This window comes from Aptenodytes forsteri, unplaced genomic scaffold, assembly GCF_000699145.1.
Source record: "Aptenodytes forsteri isolate BGI_AS27 unplaced genomic scaffold, ASM69914v1 Scaffold115, whole genome shotgun sequence".
In the NCBI taxonomy this organism is placed as follows: Eukaryota; Metazoa; Chordata; class Aves; order Sphenisciformes; family Spheniscidae; genus Aptenodytes; species Aptenodytes forsteri.
Genome location: NW_008795319.1, coordinates 1,964,955 through 1,989,749, shown reverse-complemented (window position 1 = coordinate 1,989,749; position 24,795 = coordinate 1,964,955). Strand labels below are relative to the sequence as shown.

The 24,795-nt window shown below is 38.0% G+C and overlaps 1 protein-coding gene across 1 annotated transcript in view; it reads right to left on the bottom strand.

Annotated features, from left to right (window-relative positions):
- Positions 1-24,795, bottom strand: part of LOC103899300 (dystonin-like) — a 120,231-nt gene that overhangs the window by 83,636 nt on the left and 11,800 nt on the right. Inside the window, exons 8-25 of the mRNA XM_009279739.2 lie at positions 23,587-23,820; positions 23,031-23,312; positions 20,706-21,251; positions 19,723-20,268; positions 17,124-17,300; positions 14,324-14,447; positions 12,203-12,411; positions 11,792-11,935; positions 11,418-11,735; positions 11,073-11,239; positions 10,358-10,514; positions 9,966-10,092; positions 7,731-7,793; positions 6,475-6,710; positions 4,679-4,808; positions 2,887-3,086; positions 1,173-1,266; positions 539-940 (exon numbers count right to left, since the gene is read on the bottom strand). Coding sequence (XP_009278014.1) covers positions 539-940; positions 1,173-1,266; positions 2,887-3,086; positions 4,679-4,808; positions 6,475-6,710; positions 7,731-7,793; positions 9,966-10,092; positions 10,358-10,514; positions 11,073-11,239; positions 11,418-11,735; positions 11,792-11,935; positions 12,203-12,411; positions 14,324-14,447; positions 17,124-17,300; positions 19,723-20,268; positions 20,706-21,251; positions 23,031-23,312; positions 23,587-23,820 — 4,156 coding nt within the window. The remainder of the gene's footprint in view (positions 1-538; positions 941-1,172; positions 1,267-2,886; positions 3,087-4,678; positions 4,809-6,474; positions 6,711-7,730; positions 7,794-9,965; positions 10,093-10,357; positions 10,515-11,072; positions 11,240-11,417; positions 11,736-11,791; positions 11,936-12,202; positions 12,412-14,323; positions 14,448-17,123; positions 17,301-19,722; positions 20,269-20,705; positions 21,252-23,030; positions 23,313-23,586; positions 23,821-24,795) is intronic.

Here is a 24,795-nt window from a genome sequence, read left to right as displayed (position 1 = left end):
GAGGAAATGAAAAAGCTAAAACTGAGGCTGTAAGGGAGAACAAAGTATGATATTGCTTGCAGTGTATTACTTGCTCAGTTCTCTTGTTCACAGGGTAAGGGAAGACTGCAGACTACTGGCCCTCTTCTGCCACAAGCAGTATTATACAATTACCACGGCGTTTCATTAACTGGTGCTTGCCTAAAAATTACAGTTTTGGCTTACACTCTGCACCTATGCAGTTAGGTAGCTCAATGAACAGCATCCTCTTTTGGTATTCTAATTCAGTGAAGATGCACCTGAGGAAGAGATGAGAAAAGCAGCCCTGCTATTGTGCTTCAAATTCTCTCCCAAACTGTTCACTGGAGATCCCAAGTATTGTTTTTACCTTTTCAAGGTATGAGGACTCTCCTAAATTCTAATGTACAAATGCTTGGGGGTTGGACTGGATAGAGAGCTGGCATTAGGCTCGGCTCACTCAACATATCTAGAAAGACAAATGAGACTATATGCTTTGCTTTATGCCTTAGTTACTATTTTTCTTTAAATAAGTACTAACCTGACTTTTGCTCGATATCCTTAAACGATTTTAAGATGCCATCTAACTGTCTCATAAGTTCTGCTTTCAAATACTCTTCTCCAACCAGTGTTGACAGCTCTTCACAAAGAGCTTGAGCTGCATTGATATTCTTCATTTCCTGTTCTATTTCCTCCTTCATTTCTCTAGCGATTTCCAGTTGTTGTTTCACAGCATCAGGTTGTGTACTCACAGCCAGGCTGCTGCTTAGTTTGCTATCCAAGGCACTTAGCTTATCAGACAGACTTCTGAGTAGACTTTGATACTCTGTGCTTTTCACAATGGCTTGGTCAATTCGGTCACATCTGTTCCTCAGCTGGCCGGTTAGACTGTCCCATTTTTGTGCCACAGCTGCCAGTTGCTCTTTTACAATTTCATGGGAGGGTGAACGTTCACCAGGTCTCTTCAGAATCCCTTCACCAGCCATAGTTAACTGCTCGTATTGTGGCTTTCTGGTGTCAAACTCTTTGAGCAGAATCTGGGAAGAAAGAAAATTTTAAAAAGCATTTACCTCATGAAAAAAGCAGCAAAGTGCTTCTGACAAAACTCATGTAGAATTTGTTGTAGCTAAGCTCTCTTAGAAGAAAAGAATGCTCTTTTACAATTTCATGGGAGGGTGAACGTTCACCAGGTCTCTTCAGAATCCCTTCACCAGCCATAGTTAACTGCTCGTATTGTGGCTTTCTGGTGTCAAACTCTTTGAGCAGAATCTGGGAAGAAAGAAAATTTTAAAAAGCATTTACCTCATGAAAAAAGCAGCAAAGTGCTTCTGACAAAACTCATGTAGAATTTGTTGTAGCTAAGCTCTCTTAGAATAGAATAGAATCACTGAGGTTGGAAAAGACCTCTAAGATCATCAAGTCCAACCGTCGACCCAACACCACCACCCACTAAACCATGTCCCTAAGTGCCTCATCTACTCGTCTTTTAAATACCTCCAGGGATGGGGACTCAACCACTTCCCTGGGCAGCCTCTTCCAATGTTTAATGAATCTCCAAGTTTAAAAGCCAGTGAAATAACTGCGTCTTCTACACATAAACTGTATTGTTTCCAAGGATTTACATCAAAGAACCAGAAAAAACGAGGTTAATTTACAGATCATCTAACAGAAATTCAATCAGCAGATAGAAGTAAACAATGAATTCTGTTAATACTACAGTAACTGAGTAACCATACCAAGTAAAATAATCACTGTTTAGTTTCAAGCAGTCTCTTCTTTCCTAGACAGTGTCGATATTTGTCTTAAGATAGAACTTCAAAGAAGGTGTATCCTGACATAATATTGCAATGTATTATTATAGTAGATAGAATATTTGGATAATTTACAAAATGACTGAATGAGTACTGTAAGATCTTTAAAGTTTACATCACTGGTTCCCAGTATTATTTTTTGTTTTTTTGACAGTAAGTCATAGTGCTTGCAGAAGGGACAAATACCATGGGTTTACTTTACAGAACAATCCAAACCCTTTCTTTTTAAGTCAATTAGGTTTAACTTTTAAGGACTGTTAAGTGATACATGATAGTCTTATGCCAGCTGTCTAGATTTCTGAAGCACTTACAAACCAATATTAAGTCATTTTCACATAGTATTAGAACATAGTTCATGTTTGAAACACTTCATTTTAATCAATATTGATATGCCAGATTTAATAATATTTTTGCAAAATAAAAATGTTATTTCTCATCACAGTTTAAAATAACTGGCAGCAACAGAAATGTTTGAAATAAAAATTTCTAGTTTCTGCAACTTTGTCCGATTTAACTTTTGTTTCTTTTGTCTGCAGTTTGCTGTATTTCTGTAAGTAAACTACTCCACTTTGTCATTATACTTTTTCTTCTGTCTTTCACATTCTTGGCCCCATATCTATTCACAGTACTGCATTTCACTTGCCTTCATATTTTTATTAGCTACCGGCACAGTCAAGTGAACAAAATCTCAAAAAGCTAGTTCTACAGCACAGACTATATATGAGGACTGACCATAAAATGTTACATACGCACTCAAATTAATAAAACTTCAAAGGAACATTTTCATTCAACTCCAGAGAAACCACAGTATGGTCAAAACACAAACATGTATCATAGGATCAGTATCCCCCTCAACTTTTTTTTTCCTTTAGCTGTTCTGATCTCTCTTTGCTCTTATGATAATTTTTTTCTTGTCATTACTGTAGTCAACTATAACTTAAGATGATATTTGCTGATAAACAAATGGTAGTAGCTCATACTAACTGTGCTGTACTCTATCTAAATGCAAAATTGTACTTTGCTAATAGCAAAAAAGCAGAAGAAACTTAAATCAATAATGCCTGCTGGCATGACTCACCTGAACCTGTTGCTTTTGTGTATTCAGCATATTAGGATCGATTGATAGTGGTCCCAGCACGCTGACCATTAGCTCCTTTTCTACAAGCCAGTGCTTTAACTGAGCTTCTGCTGTCTGGAACTGGGTCAGGTAATTTGAAGACTCCTCCAGTTTTTGTTGTCTCTCAGATGTAACTTGATTGAGTTCTTTCCATTTGGAATCTAACAATGATAATGTTAACATATTGCATGCATGTTCTAGCAGATGGGTTGTCAGACAGCAGACTATGTATGAAACATAAACAGAGCTCTCTAATAAGGCTTCTTGCTGATTAACTCCAGATGCCTTATTGCAGTGACTCGGCAAATACATCTTTTAACAGTCAGATGCATATACACTTGGATGAAGGTCTGCAGTTTAGCACAGCCACGTGCGGAATTTTTAGAGCAATGAATATACAACTGTAATAAAATTGGATTAGAGTATTACTAAGTGAAATACCAGCAAATTTAGGCTTCGGTATCAAATGACATAAAAGCCAAAGGGCTGTACTCAGTTATAACTTAGGTGCCTGATTTAGATAGACAAATCTTCCTGCTTATTCAGTAAGAAGAAACAGATACCCTTCCAGGGGTGAGCAGAAGCCCTAATTTAGGCTTCTACTCTGAACAGCCCTCTCTCTGAAGGAGCACACCTCTTTCAAAGGCCTGTATTAGGAGCCTGTGAAGATGAATGGCCTCATTTAGACATCTAAACCAGGTACCTAATGATAGGCAATGAGAATACTTCTGTACGCAGGTATTTCAAAAGTGCTGTGTGAGCTTAGGTTCACACCTAGGCCAATCTGTGGTCTCTTCCACTTGTAGCAAGTGGCTTCCAGAGCAGCCATTGAGTCTTACAGTCTTGTAACTTCCCCCTTCCCTCTGTGATACTGTCAGCACCTGTTCAGTCAGCTCTGGTATTTTGCTAACTCTTCTTGACCCTGAATTTCATCCGTGTTTTTTCAGTTTCTTTTGCCACTTCACTGTCTTTGACCTCTGCTCAGTCTGTATTAATCCCCTTTTAACACTACTCAAGTTCTCTTGGAGACCCTACCTGCTACTTAAACTTTTCAGAGTTTCACTTACAAACAGGACAGATCGGTAAAGTTCTCAGCTTTAAAATTACTATTGGTGTAGCTACAGAAATGCCTATCAGCATGAAACAAGATTAACCTATGATTTATTTAAAATATGACAAACCTAAGAAGAATTTTTAAAAGCTCATGACAATTATGCACTGCAGTATCTCAAAGTCTATTGTCCAAACATGGTAATTTCCAATTTTTTTGGCAAAATTTATGGAATCAGTTTTAGAAAATGGCAAAAAGTCATCAAAACCACAAAATGACAAAAGCCACTAGTACATGGGAAAAAAGCATGCAGAAAAGCATTACCTGTTTCTTTACAAACTGTTCTTTACATGAAATTAACTAACTTTGTTATATTTTGTAAGAACAACGACATATGTATCTGGAGCAATAACTGACCAGTCAAGTTTTAGCCACACACAGTTTGAAAAAGATAAAGCCCTCTCAAAGAGGGAGTCGAGCTATAGCCTCTCTCAATTGCACTGATATAAATTCAAAGCCCACGGATATCAGCGGAATTACTCCAGATCTACAGTCTTGTAAAGGGAGTTATTCCCACAGAATTTAAGGGGTAGGAGGGAGCAAGATATTAAAAATACTAGTGATTGCTAATACATTAAAAAACCCTCATAATAAAACAACTTCCAAATCAGTCTGAGCTATAATACAGCTTTACTGAAGTACCTATTTTATCCAACATTTGTCTCCATTTGGGCGCCTCAGGAGAGTCAGGGTTCTTCTCCAACAGCTCTGTCACTTTGTCCTTTAGTTCCTGCACTTTATTCGCACTTTGCTTTAATTCCGTTTCAAAAAGCTGCAAATTCAAGTTATAAAATAAATAAATAAGAGACTAAAGAAGAACGGTAAGGTGTCAAGTTTGAAGTCCATAATACTGAGATGCCAAGCATGAAGATAAACAATAAATATCTAGCACTTATATACTACTTTTCTGCTATGAATCTCAAAACACTTTATAATGGCGTATGTTGCTGGTCAATTTTTTTGGAAGAGAGAACCTGACCAATTTAAATTCTATTAATAATAACAATTTTTGTTTAATGTGAACAAGTGACAGAACTAGAAGAATTCAGATAAATAAGATCTGCTAGGTCCCATCATATTCACATATACTTAGAATCTGTTCTTGTACAGAAGGCAAACTAACGCACAGTACAGTTCACAGCAGAAATAACCCAGCTAGCACCGACAGAGAGGGGGCCTCGTTTCTCTCAGTGGCAGTCCTGCTATCACAGATAGACTGCTTCTTGTAGATCATCTAGAACTATAGTTTAAAGAGCACCATAGCTTAAAGTGTAGACCTAGCAGGAGACTGAGATGCCCCAGCAATTCCTAATTCATGCTGTTCTTACAGACAGAAGTGAACAGTCCTTATGCCTGGCAAAGGGCTCTTACATGAATATTCTTAAGTAACAAAGCTTGCCCCGTGGAGCTGCATTTTAGTTACCCAAAACCCACTAAAATAAACACTGAACAAACCTGTGCTTGATGTAGAACTTTTACTAAAAGGTCCAACTGAATCAGAAGCGTGACTCTTGCCTGAGCACTCGCTCAGTTTTCCAACTATCTGTGAATACTCTTCTATTACTACACTGGGGGTAAGATGGTCATGTTAGCTTTGCACATTCTCTGTTAAAAAATAAGGAGCTAGTTTTCTTCCACATTTAGTCTGAGTTTTAGGACTGAATGTTATCCAAGTCTGAGGAAAGCCAGTAGCTGTTCAGGTTAATTTTTAAGGGTGACCCGCCAAATATAAAAGAATTCTCTCAGTTGAATCAAATTCTGCCCTTGTTTACCCACAATCACAGGCAAGGAAAGAATTTTCCCTATCCATTACATTTCCCTTTATAGATGAACCTTTACATGTGTAAATATTGTCCTTCATTGCTAGGGAAGCATATGCCTCCAATGCTGAACCAGGACAGAAGCTTACTGCTGATTCAGTGGTTTTCTCTCATCAGTTTAAAAGGGGGGAGGAGACTGTTGTGCAGCTATATAACTTAACAAGCATGACACGGTTGCTGAAGAGAAACGCTGCCTTGGAATAGACATAAGCCGCTGCAGCTGCAGAGACCGGGAGGTCTGGGGAGTGTGAGTGAACCAGCAGCTGCAGAAACAGCTTTTGGATAGATATAGCCCTTCAGGTCTTACAAGCAATCCAGTATACACCTCTAAACCACTAAGGAGATGAAAAAAGTTTATTGCATAATCAATATAGCCTCACCTATTTAAACTGGCCACCAAAATTATTATTTTCTGACCTGCACAACTCCTTCTCTCTGACACAGTGCTCCTTTTACTCCATTGACAGTTTGCCAGATTTGCTCTAAGCCTGACTGGCACGCTTTACTAGGATCATTTAAATCTCTCTGCAACATTAAGCTAGCCTGAGGTATCGGTTGTTCAACTAGAATTTCCCCAGTAACTGCAAAAAAGAGTATTTTTTTGAAGGCACAAAGTACCTTATGTTGCTCAACTTGGGCTTTAACTGCTTCACTATCAGTTGGAGCAGCTTCCCAATCTGATGCAGTTTTGTCCATTTTTTGCAACCACTGCATCATTGAGGTCGATTCTTCCTGAATATTCTGCATTTTTGAAAGCATACTTTCTAGTTCTGAAATCTTTTCCTTCAATAAAACTCCCAAATCTTCGTAACTGTGATTTACATCAGACATGGCTTGTTGAACAGTTGTCAGTTCTGTAACAGGAGAGATGCATAAAGACTACGTTAGAGGTTACAAGCCCTTCAAACAATACTTGGACTTCAAGAACTTCTAAACAGTACCCTGGGTTACAATAGCTAATAGTCCCCCAAATAAGAAGTCACTGAATGTGTTAGAGTTATTTCCAGTTCACTCTAAATGTGGTAACACTACATTTGAATGGCCTAATGTAAGTTCCTATTTGCAAGAGCTTCTCATTTCACGGAAATCATTGCTTTAATACACACAGGTACACAAATGCCACAAATACTTTACAATCTTTCTACCCATTGTTATTTTAGTATTTTAAGCAACAATTCCATGACAAAAAGTTGAACATACTGGACTACAGTTCAGTTACTTATATGACAGCCTAACATTACTGCAATAATATTTTGCTCACATTCATGTACCATTATAAATGTGTTTTATCACTGGGAGTACACAGTCTGCCTGCTGTGCTCTAAGTAGACTGTAGTTTAGGAGAACGGACTCTGCAGACTTGGGATGTGGTACGTGGCTATCCATAAGCACATATAAAATGCCTATGTAAGTTCCTTTGTTTCTGTAAAGGGGTTGGTCACATACAGTGATACAAATGTATGTAAAGTGGGTGTCTTTGTATATGTATGTTTGTGTATGTGCGTATTGTGAACGCTGGGTGGTGGGTGTTAAAAAGTTTCAAACCACATACACACATATTAGAATTTTCTCAAAAGCCATGCGTTATATTAAAATAGGTATCCCTGTATACGTTCATAGAAGTACATATTGATTTAGAAAACACAGCCAGATTTGATCTGTCTTCAAAGAAAATATTGAAGGTAGGTATTTTTACAATTAATTTTCGTATCATGTCCTAGTCAATATAGTTTCCTTACGTGACAGTGATGTGAAATGTCAGTCTAGTAGTCACTGCTACAAGCAGATTTACATACAACATTTAAAAAACACTTACATATTTAACAGTAATTGGCAGGTACATTTCTTTATCACATCCTGAAATTTTTACTGACCTTTATTTTTCAGGAAATCCTGAGTTCCTGGAGCTCCTCCTTCACCATTTAACATTGTGCCACCTGTGGATCAAGAGAGACCAAGTCCCATGCTTATCTGGGCCTCCTCCCACCAAAACCCCAGCACTGCATTTCCTCTTTAAAACAACATGATACATAGCTCTCATTATAACATTAAAGAAATAACTGAAAACTAACCTTGTCATAGCAAATATTTTATTTAAACCAGTTTATATATTTTAAGGTTGTTTTATGTTTTAAGCTGCTCCAGCCAGCTAGTACCATAAGTGGTATCACATGTGCACAGCATATGCATAGCGGGTGGGTGTGCACATGGATGCACATATAAGTATGCATATATGCATGATGTATAAGCAGTCCTACCGCTCACGATACCATGCTAAATAAACGGCTGTAGTGGACAAAGGTCTACGTCCTAGCTGTGAGGCCTGCTCACATCCATATGGCTCACATCACTTCCTTCCTCTTCCCAAAAGGAACCTGTTCCCTACTGCCTACTGAGAACATAGTTTTACCCAACCATGTCTGGGTATGGCCTGGGAGAGGGCTAGCTGGCAAACGCTGAGACTCTGAGGAGAGCACTAAGCATTAAAGAGCAAAGAAGCCCAAAGTAGTCATTGCAGACACCAGAACCAAAGGCACTGCTTACTCAGGACACCTTTACCCACCAGGGAAGTGGTTGAGTCACCATTCCTGGAAGTATTTAAAAGACATGGAGACATGGCGCTTGGGGACATGGTTTAGTGGTGGACTTGGCAGTGCTAGGTTAACGGTTGGGCTTGATGATCTTAAAGGTCTTTTCCAACCTAAACGATTCTATGATTTAGCAACACCATACCTCTGCACAAAAAGCTCTTGATACCAACTGGACAAATCCCTCCCTATCTTGTCATGAGCAACACTTGAGCACATGCTCCATGACAGGGATTGCAATGTGAAGTCCTTACTGTCACTCGGAGGCAACCACTCACCCAGGCAGCACTACTAATTAAACATAATTTCAAAGCCCGTGGAACCAGGGCTACATGGGCTTTGTAAAACGCCGTCAGACCACAGAGCTGGGGCATGCGGTCAAGCCACAGAGAACTGCAAGAATAACAACTTCCCGCTCTTCTGCACATATGTATTCCCAGATGAGCAATTAACAAAGAAAGATTAATGGTTGCCTTGGAAAAGGCTATGCATCTACCCCACAGTACCAGCTGGACAGTGAGGCAGTCCTTTGCATGACCAATGAAGGCCAACACACTTGAATTTATTTCCAGACCTAGTCAGTTCAAGAATTGACTGAAAATGTGCTTACAGCCATTGAAACACCCTAGGTATCACATGCCTTGAACTATGGCTTGAATGATACTTAGCAGAACTACTGGTTTCTGTAAAACAAATTAACATTTAAACACTAGAGTACAGAAAATCATGGAAATAGATTTTGCTGTCTTTAAAATCAGATTACCGGTAAAAAGGATTTAGCTGAAGCTCCAGACTGGAAACATATTTTGGCCCAGGAAAGTCATGCTGGGATATGGAGTTGATTCCCTTCTGTGCTGTTGTTTCAACTAAAATATTGACTAGCATTAATTATGCTATCATATTGGGATGAGAAGGTTTGCCTAGGCTCACTTTTTAGATAAACCACGTCCTCATCACCCTTCTAACAAAAACTCCATGACTCTGCAAACCTTTATGTGTGCGTTTGGCGTCACACAGAATAGCCTTGTGGCCATGAAAGAGGTCTCTCTGTGGCAGCAAAGGTGTGCAGGTACATCAGTGTTTGCAAAAGCAGGGTTTGTATTTGTCCTACTTGCAGACTTGGTGGATATGTGAAGCACTGAACACCGATCAGAGTAAGTCAGTTTCTCATTATCAGAACTTTTCTGGGATGAGGTGAAGGCAACTGTGATACATTTTGTTCATTATCTGGGAATTACATACTGAAGTAACAGTTTAGGACCTGTTAATCATTTACATCAAAGCACTTTTACGCTATTTTGGCAGTGTAAAGCAATCAGAATGTGTACTGAATTACTACAGCAGTTAGACAGTTTAAATGCTAGTCACAGCCAACGATGGTCAGAACAGACATGGCTAACTGACTTCTCACAAGCCATAATATTCAGAAAGCTAATCCAAGGGTGAAATATTTTAATTTTTGTCTTAAAGGTTTTAAAAACTCCTGAAATGTTAGGCTTACCTGATTATACAAATGCATACCTGATTTTGCAACTGCTCTCAGTTTGGCAGGAGAAGTCACAGCAGTAATTAAATTACACAGCAATGTTCCTCTGCTATTCATTTTCTGCAGTTCAGGTGCTTTTAATGTCCATTCATCTTTTAAATTCTGGTTAAGAAAAACAGTCATTTGTCCATTACAAAACTGATTTCAGACTTAAAAGATTTAGTGAGGAGAAAGGAACAACCTTGCTACTTGGGAATCCCCTGCAGTATATCCAAACATGCAAAGGAAATGGGAATATAAATGTAGACTGCAAGCTCCCCAGTCCCAATTACTGTGACTGTTTACCCCTTAAGTCTGTACTTTCATGTTACTAATAGATGCCCTATTTCCTTCAGCCATATTTCACTTCTCATCTACAATGTCTTACCAATGTATCTTCCAAAGGTTTCTTTAACTCCTCTGTATTCAGAGAGGGTTGCGCTGCTGGAATGCGTTCTGTCGTCTCTTTTATCCATTTCTTTAATGATTCTACAAGGAGCTCAAAAGTATCCATTTGTTTCTGACAAGATGATACATCCTCTTCTCTAGACAAAGACAACAAAAGAAATTGAGTACTGAATGTCAGTATTCCTTCGGATAATTAAACCAACAGATATTATCAATCTGATATTGCTACTCCTAAATTCAAAGTGTCACAAAAACTAGTTTTATGGATATGAGCAGAATGTGGAACATCTAGTCTTGCTGTACAAGTAACTTATATGGAAGCTCTAATAATTTCTCCAGTTTTCCTTTGCAGCCTGATTCCAAACGGTACTCTAAAGCAATTTGCACAAGCAGCAATTTGTATTCTATCAGAAAAGGGGAGAAGTAGGGTCTTCTTAGAACTGACAAGCCTCCTGTAAATATCACAAAATTTGTAAAGAGTTACTTGTCTTTACAGCAAACATTAGAGCTCTTGAACCAGACAGACTAACTACAGAGGCATTTCCAAATAGAATCCCTTTTTTTTTAAATAAAAGAACTCTCTACTCTGTGGTTAACTGCAATCCCTTGAGATTGCATGCAGGAGGATAGCCGTCATCACAACATTCACACTGTATTATTAGCCAAGGCGGAAACACTTTAATTATTCAACTTACTTTTCCTTTACAGCTTCCTCTACCTCTCTGAATTTCTTTGACAAAGCATTTACTTTTTCTAATACCAATGCTTTATCTCCAGGAAGAGCATGGAATGAAAGTTCTTCAAGAAGCTGCTGCAAAACTTCCAGATCCTTCTTATGTTGTGCCAATTCTACACTAGCTTCCTGCAAAACAGGATTACATTGTTCATATTAGACTTCACAATCACTTGTTTAAAATTAAATTCTTGATTTTAGCTAACCGACCAAAGTTGGGAAACAAGCACACCTTATTTATTGGTTCAATCACTTAGATGAGTTAGACTAGAAATGCACAATATATACAAATGGAATGGTACAGTACCTGCATATATTGATACACTTCACTAACATCCTTTCTTGGTGCCTCCGTCTCACTGAGTGCCTGGTTTTTCTCATCTAGAAATGACTGAAGTTTTTCTGACAGACCTTCAAATAACTCCACTTTAGTCTTCAACTCCTCCATTTTCATAAGCTTCTCTTTATGCTTGTTACTTGCTTCAGAAAACCGTCCTGCAAGTTCACTCATTTTAGCTTGCAGCGTGGATGCAGTGGATGGATCTGCTGTTTCTGTGAACTTCTTCACTTTTTCATTCATAGTGTTTATACTGCTTTGGCGACCCGCAATGTCTTGTTCTAGCATCTGAAACAAGCAAGAACTACTCTGTATTGCTTATAACTAAATTTTAAGTTACTTGCTTCAGAAAACCGTCCTGCAAGTTCACTCATTTTAGCTTGCAGCGTGGATGCAGTGGGTGGATGTGTTTTTTGTTTGTGCTTCTTCACTTTTTCATTCATAGTGTTTATACTGCTTTGGCGACCCGCAATGTCTTGTTCTAGCATCTGAAACAAGCAAGAACTACTCTGTATTGCTTATAACTAAATTTTAAGAAGTGAAACTCGTCCACCATATCAAGCAACAAATCAGTACAGCTAGACCATCAGTGTAGATCTATTTCAGCTACAAAAATCCTTATGTGCAGTTCCACTTCACGCAACAGTCCTCTTTATTAAGTATTCTGAATCCATTAAAGGTGCCAAACTAAGATTTTAACTCTTTCTTGAAATCTGAATTCTCAAACAAATGTTTCTTCAGAGAATGCTACTTACAATGCTTTTACTAATAATATCCTGAATAGCAGCAGAATTCAAAGGCACTTGATCTTGTTCTTCAAGGCTCTTTTCAACACCTTCCATCCAATCCAGCATTTCATCCAAACCATCCTGCACGCTTAGGGATCGTGTCAGAGTTATTTGGAGCTTCTCATTCCTTTCATTCACAGACTTGGATAAATTGTCATACCTATCCACAACATCATCTGATAAAGAGAAAATGTATTTCAATTTTTTCCTTTAGCCAAACTAAGCTTTTAACTCATTTTACCAGTTCTCACCAGGTAAGTGTGAGTCAAAAATTGCCTACATCAGAATGAAGCAAAACCATCAGCTTTATTCAGTAAAAACACACAAGCAAAGATCAAAATCTTCAAACAGAGACAAGAAGCCCATAGGACAAGGGAAATGAGGGAACAGCTTACAGCTGTGCTCCCCAGCTTTTAGAAGCTGGTTCCCACGCAGCTCTAGCTTATGACAGCTGTTGACTGTTCCCAAGAAATAAAATAGCAGAGTATTAAGACAGCTCTTCTACAATTATGTCTCTTATGTTATTAGAGCCGAAAGGTTCTTCCAGATGGTTCTTCATTAGACCTTCAACACTTTCAGGATAAGCCTCAGAAAGTTACAAGTTCCATGTACCTCTCATGGAGTTTCATCACCAACTCCAAAGCGGCAAGCCCACAGTTGTTTTATTTTGTTGCTCTGCAAGTTACTTACGGGATTTCAGTAAGAGATAGTTGTGTGATACACATACAGAGTCTTCAAACTTCAGACAGTGGTGAATGTCATGCTGTCCTACTTCTCACAACCGACAGGAAAGAGTATTGGGTGTAGGTGGTAAGGTTTTGGTACTGGCAAAGTTTTTGGCCTCTGTGAGAAGAGGCCAGGGGCTGCCCCGTGGAAGACACATAGACGGTTCCAGCTGGCTCCAACTGACCCACCACAGGGTACAGCTGAGCTCCTCAGCCAAGGTGGTGGTGCCTCTGGGAAATGTATTTAAGAAAGGGGAAAATGATGCCTGAGAGTGAGAAGTGAGGGGGAAAAAAAAAGTGTGAAAAACAGCCCTGCAGACATCAAGGTCCAACAAGAAAGAGGGGAAAGAAGTGGCTCCAGGTGCTGCAGCAGATTCCCCTGAAGCCTGTGGCGGACCATGCTGGAGCAGATAACCACATTGCAGCACATGGAGGACCCAACGCTGGAGGCGGTGGATATTTTCTGAAGGAACTACAGCCCATAAAGAGCCCACGCTGGAGCAAGATGATCCTGAAAGACTTGAGCCTGTGGAGAGGACGCATGCTGGAGCAGGGGAAAAGTGTGAGGAGGAAGCAGCAGCAGAGAGGAGCTGTTATGGACTTACCACAACCACCCATTCCCCATCCACCCTGCACTGTTTGGCAGGGAGGAGGTGCGAGTAGTTGGGAAGGAAGGAGTGATGGTGAGCCTGGAAAAAAGTGGGGTGGGAGGAAGGTGTTGCTTTAATTTGTCTTTGTTTCTCACTATCGAAACCTATTTTATTTGGCAATGGGAAAAGTCTGGTTTGCCCACGATGATAATTCGTAAGTGATCTCCCTATCTTGACCTATGGGCTTTTCCATCTTATTTTCTACACCCATCCTGTTGGGCAAGGGGAGTGAGAGAGCAGCTGGGTGGGCATCTGGCAGCCAGCCAAGGTCAACCCATCACAGACAGTTTCTTGAAGTCAGAAGGAAATAATTCCTTGGCTAAGCAAACTTCAAATAATTGCTTGGAATCAGATAGTTGGGGTCATGTTCCTTGAACCTGAACATGCTCCTTCCCACTGGAGAATTTATGATCCTCAGCAAATCACTAACTCTGTTTGGCATGCCCATCTGTAACATGGGAATTAAACGTAATCCCTATTTCTGAAAAAAAAAGTCAAAAATAAAATTACAGCTTTTAAGTGAAAAGCATATGGATCAAGCGTAGGAGGCAGACCAACAATGAAGTTACTGTGTTGTAAGAGCTTATGACTCAACAAAACGTGGCCTTTGAACAGTGACACAAGAATGTGGAAACTCTGTATTTTGTCTCTTCCAGTACCTGCAAGCAGACACAAGTGATAAAAAGCGGTATTAAGAAAAGTAAACATTTTACCCAGTGTTTTCTGAATCTCATCTTTGTCTGGTGTCAACTCTCCCCTTGTATCCAGTAACACTTCAGCAGCTTTTTTCAGTTTTTCTACAGCAATTTGGTGGTTAGACACTTGTCCCTGAAGAATCTGTAAAATTCCACAATTATCAGTTATGCTTTTCAATACAGCTAATAGTTACACATGCAAGGCTTGAGATATGCCATACAACCTGAACTTAGTGCTGGGAATAAACTAACTCAATTTGTGACCTCTCCTTAAGAAAAACCTTCACCAGTGGCTACGACTGCTGTTGACCTTCTGGCCCTTGTTTTAGTTTGTTCACCATCTTTTTTATCTTCTGTTTTACAATACTTCTCTGACTCAACTGGTTTCTTGCATGTAGCTTCAAAATGTGTCTTTTGATTAATTGTTTTTAAAGACCACTTCTACAGACTCATATACTATCCAAAAGAAAAATAAACATATTTTTCAACTCAGCATCAGAAAACAATTCAGGGGGAAAATGTACAGTCATCAGCAGTAGTTACACATTCACCATCAGTTGTATTGACAAAGGATCAGGCTGATATCATAGCGTAAACAGGAATAGCTTGAAACAAGATGTTCACCTTCACAGTTTAGGAACCTCCTGGAGCCAGTCTCACTGAATTTTGCCTAGGTTTGTCCATCTAACCAAGGAACACAGGTTTAGAGACCAGCCCAGCCATGACTCACTCCAGAGTCAACACAGAAAGACAGGAAGGCTGAGTCAACTTCTGAAAGTGGCTTTCTCTCTCCAGTGTATAAAAGTACTTTAGGGTGAATAGTCTTTCAATTATTTCAGGCCTCTGTGCTAGTGTATATGATGTATCTTTGCTTTGATTCACTTGAACTTTATACAAGTCCAAAATGAAGGGACTTCTCATTTATTTTTTGATATACACTAACTCAATGAACATATGACTCAAAAGGTAATCCTATCTGCCCTGCCAGGACAAAGAAGTCATGTCAATGCATCCAGCACTGGTATCCAGAGCACAACAGTATGCCAACATAGTATGTCTTGCTGACCCACTTGACACAACAAAACTCAGATAGACCCGAAGAGGAATTTTCCTTACACTAGAGAAATATACTGTACTTGTGCAAAAAAAACCCCAAAAACGAACCCAAAAAAAGACATACCAGAAAACCTTGTATGCTGACAGAAAGCAAACAAGCTGATGCCAGAGGCACTGAAGAATATTCTGAAGAACAGTTAATCCCCATAAAAAGATTAGACCCCACCATGCTGCCGAGGTCTGTGTCTAGCTGGATTATCAGCTGCATGTGTTGGCTACAAGGGACAGCTTTAACTTGCAACACCTGACTTCTTCAGAAATACTCTTTGTTTTGCTTTCATTAATTGGCTTGCTTTGTTCAGCCTCCTGTTTTTTCTCTCCTTTGAATCTTTTGACATGTTGTACCCTCTCCCTTCTTCCCAGCTCATATTCATTGAGTGCTCTTTTGTATGGCAAGTAATCCATGTAGGCGTCTCATAAAAGAACCCCAGTACTCACTCCTTTTGTATTACTTGCATGACAATTGGCATTATACAGGATATAATTTGTTTTGGCGTAAGGAACAAAAAATGAAATGAAGGTTCAAATTGTAATTGGTGTTATTCCTACTTTTCTAGCACTTGGAAGCACAAATGTACGTAAATTGTTCCACTGTTAGGAGTTCAAAATTTACACTTTTGATTTTGTTGTCTTACAATTTTTGTCTCCTCTGATGTGTCATGCGCCAAAGTGTTGGGCAATTCCAGTGTCAGATTTGAAAGATACAATGTGGTAAAGGTAACTACTGCTGAGGCTGATGTAAGGGAAATGGTTAAAGCACGTACTTTCCAAGAGCTATTGACTACCATTTGTCAATAGCAAACGTATCAGACCTGCACGGATACTCCACATAGCACAGATGAAACAGTGAGGAAATGCCCGACCAATAGCCTTGCTCACTGAAAAATAAATAAACTTGCATTTTAACTATAGTATAGATGACTGAATGCGTTTATGAAAAAACAAGAGTCAGTTCAAAGACGACAGACTACATGAAACTTTATATAACTCACCTTATACTTGGGTTCCTAAAGCCTTCTGTAAACCTACATTTTACGCAACTAACCAGAGTTTTACCTTCACAAGCTCCATCACTAACCTGTCTTGCCTCTACTAGGATTTACATAAAGTTGTGAGTTACTCCCTCAGTGGATTTAAAAAAAAAAAAAGAGAAAAACAAAATACTGTTTTTCTGTGCGGCGTAATTTATGTTATATTCACTCTCTGCACGGCACATAGTACTGGATGCAACTGAAACAGGCAAACAGACTAGTCACATCACACTGCTTATCCAGTATGATCCCTTTCATAATGCAGTAACACACAAATGTGAACAGCAAAAAGCAAGAGTCACAGACAACAAATGGTCTTCTCTATCAGGAACTCAGTCCCAAGCCCTACTCTGATAGCAAACTGTAATCACTAAATCGTTTCTTAGTTCAAAAACTTTCCAGATTTCACCCTATCATTTGCTAAGTGATATGAAACACATCTTGCTTTCACCACTGCTAATGGCATCTTGGTCCCCCATTTTTTTTTACCCTAGGGCTTTTCAGGTAACACTCTGGACAGCTTGAGTTGAAGAACTGTAAAAGTTGTACGCCCACATGCAAGGCAGGAATTTGGCCTGCAGCCACTTGGATTATATTAGATTATCCTGTTTTTCAGAGAAAAAGCAGTTCCTTTTAGGACAGAAGTACTTCTGCTTTTTAAAGCTTTTCACCTTGGTTTCTTCTAGTTGTCTTTGGAGATTTTTGGGATCCACTGCAATTGGCTCTGATAGTTGTTTGTTCACAGCTATTTCAGAGGCCTGGAGACCTGACAGAAGTCCAGATGAAGCATCTTCATAATGCTGGTATTTATCCACGAGGTCTTTAAGGTTATTTCCAAGGATGCTACACTAAAAGAGTAGAAACCAAACAAGCAAATACCCAGGCATTAAACTGTGTGCTGCATTTCAAACCAATCTCAAGCTCATACTTCCCCTCCTGAAATACTGCATGATTTTTTCCTGTCATCATTCCACTGTCTAACTGATTTCTGAACTAAGGTACGACAGCCGGACAGGCTACGCAGGTCTTCCCAGATTGTGCTCCTCAAGCGTGATTTAGGATCAATTCACTGATGCAGGTGGGAAATTGCAATCTAACCCATTGTACTAGAATAGGAGAAGCTTTAGGAAGACTTTTTGATCCACCAATGTAAAGATTCTTTATCAGCACTCTGCCACCAAAAATGTAGCCAGTGGAAGCTAGAAATTTTCAAATTCAAAAATCAGAAGATACGCGTATGTTCATTAAAATACAGACAGCAGAATATTGCTTTCATAAATACCTTATCTGCATAGCGAATCCAAAGCAATATGGCTTGGTATGGCACATATACTTTGTTTTGGTCACTTAAGAATATCGTCTGACCAAGATCCTATTAGTCCTATATGTTAGCATGCCCCAACATGTATACAGTGACTCATCATGCAAAAAGGTCAGTGGAACTCTTTCAGAATTTTTGGAGATTGTCTCACAAGCAAAATCTGACTGTATCAAATCATAATATTTATAAACAGTTACTTTAAAAATTTATATTCTGAACTTTCCATACACTGTCTTTTAATATTTACATTTGGTACTTGGTCTCCATCTGGTGGGCAAACATAGAATGCACTCATTTACATAACCAGTTAACTAAGAACTGACTTTAAGATTCCTTCAACGTATAAGCCTATAAACTCATATGTGTGTGTGCGAATATATATATAAAAAAAATAAATGCAACATAAATATTTATTAAAAGCAAGAAGCATTTACAAAAGGCAAAAAGGTTACTAGAAACCCATTTACAACTTGAAAGATCTCACAAATTGTGGAAGATTTCACTTTTTAAAAGACTGTCCTTCAAGACTCTATTTAATAAGAGAAGCCTATTTGTGTTGGTTTTGCTCTGCATATTTATGGTCAAATATTTAACGCATGTCTATTACAGCTGTGCTAAATGCATATATGGAAAGGATAGAATTTGGCAAGTTGACAAATCTGAGACCACAAATCAAGCTGCTGGCATAGGATTTTTAGGTGCATAAAAATAAGCTCTCTGAAAATTTTGCAATGAAATCTTTACATTCACACTCAAACTAATTCAATAAACCAACTGGAGGAAGTCGAACATATTCATACAAGCTTTTAGCTTCACTGTTCATATATGAAAATGAGCTTCTGCAAACAGAGAGCCTTCTTCACAAACTGTTCGAGAGAACGGGTTTTACACCAGTTTTGTAATCAAGCGATCAAATCCATGTCTTTATAGAATTTACATTTCTGAGCAAGAAAACGTTAGATGAAAATTCCCGAAGATGGCAACTGCTGCAGACCTACACTGTTATCAGTGGACACCGAAGCTCTACTAAGCAGTCTGAACCTATGATCTTAGAAAATCATGAAACGGCATAGTCAAAGGATACTGACAGCAACTGTCTCTTAAATGGTTCAATTAATAATGATCTCAAAAGTTTACAATTCCAGAATATTATCAATATTGAACAACACTTTGTTGGTTTTTCGAAAACAGCTGGAGAGTTGGAATGTGAGACCAGTTGATGTTTGTCTAGTTCTATCAGACAGATTCCGTATGTGAATCTGGCACAGAGAGCTGGATTATCTTCCCTCTCTTAAAGTACATGGAGGATTTTGCACTGCTAGTTTCCCATTAGTTAGAGACTAATCTCAGATTGTCAAGGATAAAATGTTTATTTGACAGAGTAGTGGAAAAGAATTGCTATCCTCAAATCACTACGTTCTTGCATGCCTAGTGCTGACAACAAAGGTCACATTGGGACAAACTATTTCAGGACACAAATCAAAATGAAATTTTGAATGTTAATCTTGGCATAGTCTCTCTCTTTCTATACTCATTTTATTAGTAGGAAGCCAAGTAAATAAGCAGTTGTGGGAAATATCACACGGAACATAAAGAAATGTTATCCATCTAGAAATATTACAATTTCTTTCCACCCCAACATGTTACTCAGACATCCTGTACTGTCACAAACTCAAAGAGTTTGTTTAAGGCTGGAAAGAGCAAATGAGGAAATCTGGTCTGATTTCTCCCTTACAACACAAGGTAGAAAATTTCATCCATTCAGACCTTAAATAGTCTGGCGCTTGACTAAAGCAGATCTTCTAGAAAATCATCTTGTTCTGTTATCTAACTTTAAGAAACAAAGAATTTACAACTTCCCACAGTATGTTTCATCAGCTAACCCCTTTTTATACAAACTGCCAAATCAATTACAGTAGTCTTTCCTACTCAGTATAAATAAAACTTACCTTAGTATAGAGAGATTTGAAACGATCTGAAGCACTATCCAGTTTATTTTGCACTTCAGCATACGTAGCCGAAGTATCGATACCATCTTTGTCAACCTTCACACCATCTCTTTTGCTACATGACCTTGCAGCATCTAAAACTCTTTGTCCAGAAATTGTAATATACCGTAAATCACCTTTGTGAGAGATAACATCTTCCGAAAAACTCTTTTGCCTTTTCAGTTTGACCATAATACCACTGAAGTCAGAAGCACCTGCCTCCAAATTGTCAAGTTCTTGTTCTGCCTGCTGCAGCCAGGTTTCAAATTCACTATAGTCTGCATGAAATTTCTCAAGTTCTTCTCTTAGAGAATGAGTCAACTTCATTTTCCGTTCCAATTCAGCTAAAGCAGTCTCGTACTGAGCCTTCAGCTCTTTCATGTTCCTTTGCATCTTGTCTTTTTCTTCAGGGGAAAGGTAGTGCCCTTGTTTTTCAAGCAGTGCCTGAGCAGACTGAGTTGCTATTATGACAGCCTGCTGCTGTGAAATAATTTTCTCATGTTGAGCCTACGAGAAAAAAAAAAAAATTATGACCAGCACCTTCTCGGATGGTGCCATTAGACCATTATTGTCTTGAAATCTCTGCTGAATTCTGTTAGAAACAACAAGAAAAACGAAGTCCATCATAATGATAAAAAGCTTTTCTAATTTTCATATTACTTATTAAAAAACATTCTGTCAGTAATTTAAGTGAAAGCATGACTCCTGGTAATCATATTTCTGTGCAGTTTCAAAATTTTATGAAACTTCCAATGGTAATTTTAGCCAGATATACAGGCCACGACCAAATGGGAGTCTTCAAACATCACTGGAACTCGGAAATACTAGGATATATATCACACAAACGCTTTCCCCGTTCTTCTAAAAGACAACTCTGTATAATAAAACTAGACATTATCAATCTCTTAATTTTTTTTCCCTAATAAAGTATAAATAAAACTTACCTTAGTATAGAGAGATTTGAAACGATCTGAAGCACTATCCAGTTTATTTTGCACTTCAGCATACGTAGCCGAAGTATCGATACCATCTTTGTCAACCTTCACACCATCTCTTTTGCTACATGACCTTGCAGCATCTAAAACTCTTTGTCCAGAAATTGTAATATACCGTAAATCACCTTTGTGAGAGATAACATCTTCCGAAAAACTCTTTTGCCTTTTCAGTTTGACCATAATACCACTGAAGTCAGAAGCACCTGCCTCCAAATTGTCAAGTTCTTGTTCTGCCTGCTGCAGCCAGGTTTCAAATTCACTATAGTCTGCATGAAATTTCTCAAGTTCTTCTCTTAGAGAATGAGTCAACTTCATTTTCCGTTCCAATTCAGCTAAAGCAGTCTCGTACTGAGCCTTCAGCTCTTTCATGTTCCTTTGCATCTTGTCTTTTTCTTCAGGGGAAAGGTAGTGCCCTTGTTTTTCAAGCAGTGCCTGAGCAGACTGAGTTGCTATTATGACAGCCTGCTGCTGTGAAATAATTTTCTCATGTTGAGCCTACGAGAAAAAAAAAAAAATTATGACCAGCACCTTCTCGGATGGTGCCATTAGACCATTATTGTCTTGAAATCTCTGCTGAATTCTGTTAGAAACAACAAGAAAAACGAAGTCCATCATAATGATAAAAAGCTTTTCTAATTTTCATATTACTTATTAAAAAACATTCTGTCAGTAATTTAAGTGAAAGCATGACTCCTGGTAATCATATTTCTGTGCAGTTTCAAAATTTTATGAAACTTCCAATGGTAATTTTAGCCAGATATACAGGCCACGACCAAATGGGAGTCTTCAAACATCACTGGAACTCGGAAATACTAGGATATATATCACACAAACGCTTTCCCCGTTCTTCTAAAAGACAACTCTGTATAATAAAACTAGACATTATCAATCTCTTAATTTTTTTTCCCTAATAAAAATTATTTGCTTATTACTTAACATTTAGGGTAGTGTGCTTAGTGTAATCAAAATTTTCCCAATTCCCTGTCTCAAAATAGGATTTATCAAATAAAGCATTCAAAGGTAGGCAACTTCCCAAATAAAAACTGTTCCATTTCCTGTTACATATATTGTAACTACCATTTCAAACAGACCAAAAGGAATGAAAGCATCGAACATTAAAAAGAATACAGATACTTTCTTCTTATATTGAGTGAACAAACATTATTATCCAATTTTTTTTAATTTAATTTTTCAATTTAAAGACCAGCGATTCTTATCAAATATACTTGGTCATAAAAGAGGTCCTTTTGACATTAAAAATTGAGACACATTCTATGCATGTAAATTGTTTCAATCTCACAAAAAAATAGTAAGTCATAGGAACTAGAACTATATGCCAAATAAAATCTATATTTCAAATAGATTCTTTCAAAAAATCTCCATTCTTGAAGGTCCTCTATTCCCACATAAAATAGACTGGTATGCTTTTCTTCCATGAGTACAGTGGGCAATTACCCTGTAGGCATTAGGTGCAGAAAAGAGCTGTCAAAAACGTGGAAGTAAAAACATTACGTATACAAAAACAAATTATCTCATTTTCTTAGGTTGTTTTTTTTTTTTTAATAAGAAAGGAAATCAAAAATAGCATCAGCTATCAGCATTAGCATTTTCATCAACATGTCCATCAAACCACACCTAAAAGTTCTTGGTTGCTTAACTGTAAGTCAACAAAAGCCACAAAACTGAGCTCTGATTATTTTAAATGCTTCCAATTATCTTACCTGGAAAATCTATTTTTAAAATGCTGTGCTGTGGTTTTATGTAACTCATCCTTCTGAAGCCTTCAAATAGTGCTTTGCCCATGTGTTAAAGTTATAGGGAATTAAGATTGTAATTTCAGCAAACTATTATTTGCACCTATTGGTAACCACTGTTCACAGGGAATTGCAGGGGGTTGAATCATTTGGCTACCACAAAGATTTTTTAGAAAGTCACATAAAGGATATGAATTTACGTTGCTGCTTTTTGCATTTTCTTTACCTGCATTAATTTCTCACTATAAAAATAAAGAATAGACTCACCATCAGGATTCTCAACATTTACCTTGTAGAACATGTCCTTTTTCTTATTTTGCAAGAAACAACCACAGTACCAGCAAAAAAGTGACAAATTTGCAATACATTCTAACTACTGAAATTCCTACCACTGTGTATCACTAACTTCCTAGTGCCTGTTCCAAAGTCCATGACAGAAAGGATGAGATTGAATTCACTCATGTTGAATGAGGACTGACACGCTTAGCACCTAAATGTTGAATAAACTCAGTAACAGTACCTTGACTTTCTGATACTGCTGGTTCAGATTATCTTCTGTGCTTTTTACTAGTCCATCCACCCGAGTTTCAATGTCTTGCTGAATTTCCAGCAGATTACCATTGACATCGTCCTCCTCTCCTTCCAAAGCCTTCACATCTCCCTCTTCAAAGTGCGTTCCATTCTGTTCTATCGCCTGCTTAAATTTCCGGCCGTGCTCTGCTTCTTTATCCACATTCGATAACCAATCCAAGAGATTTTCTATTGTATTTTTACTTTCTTCCAGCTGTTCTATAGCTGCAACCTACATTGAAATTTTACAGTTTCAGTTTAGAAATCTTCTTCAGGCACTACAAAATATCATATGCAAACAGACCATTTAAAATACATTAACATTAAACAAAATTTCTGGTTGACATATATGTTGCTGTTTATTTTATAAAGAAAATAACCAGCGAACAGTTTATTAGTCACCCAAATGAAATATGATTTTAATCTTTCCACAGTATATCAACAATAAGTTGCAAGACTAATCCCCTAAGACACCTAAAAAGTTTGAATAAAGGTTGCCTAAAAACCTTTTCTGTTTCCTGCTTAATTGCTGTTGTCATAGCTTTATCCAGTTCTTTTTTGGACTCTTCTGCCTTCTGGCTAAGGAGCAAACACTTTGTCTTAGCTTCATTCAGTTTCTGTTCAAGAACAGTCTTGTCTTCTTGTGACAACTTTTCGCCATTCTCTTTCAAGAAGGTTTCAGTATTTTTCACAATCTCTGCCAGAGTCTGGGCACTCATTCTCATGTCTTTTTGTATCTCCTTTTGAGAAAAAAGAAGCAAATATGAGTAAGTAAATTATTCACCAGATCTTTCCAACTAACTTTACTGGAACTATCTCTGTTCTAGGGGCAAGCACCACAGTGGTCCCTTCTAACTTGGGAGAGTACATGATACATTACTAAATTGCAGCTAGGATTATTAAAAAAATAAAATCAATTCAACGTCTGACAATGTTGCTGCAGCTCAATCTTTTTTTTTTTTTAAATTGCAAGTCTGTTGGCTTACACTCCTATCCAGACTGAGGCCACTCTTTTCCTTTGTTTAGCAGCTCAAATATTGTATTTCCATGTACACAGAAGAAAATATATCTTACTTTTTAGATTTCAAGAGTAAAATCAAAGTAAATCTGCTGTGCTGTAGTTAGTAAGGTGAGTCTCCTGACAAATACCATTCCATTACTATCCTAACAGAAAGCTGTGGAAAATAAGGGGACTGAATAAAAGTCAGAAACTTGTAGTCATCTTTCCCAGGTGGAAGTTCTCCCATATTTCTTGGTTTTGTTCAGGCCAGAAATGCCATAAGAATATTTTTCTTTGATTTTAATCAATCATAATATTTTGATCTCCAAAGAATGTTTAAGTCCATTAAATTTCACAGAGGACAGATGTTTAGTTTTAGTTTATCCAAAGCAGTTTGCCTAGACCTAGGATAGAGTCAGATAAAAAAAATCTGTCTCCCAGTTATCTGAGGGGAGTTTTACTTCTAACAATAATTATGCTGTTGAATACATTCACCCAGTTACCGAAATAATGAACTTTTTTTTCCTTATATGCAGTGTAACACTCTTGAAGCTGCAAGACAAGACATTTGATTCTCATTCTATACTACAGATTTTGCAGCAATTATAGAATATAGTTTGGCAGCTAAAACTGCAGCTCATTTTAACACTTCAGCACGTACGTTAGAAAGATTTTCCTGGGGACACTATATCAAGACAAGATTCTCCTTCTCTGA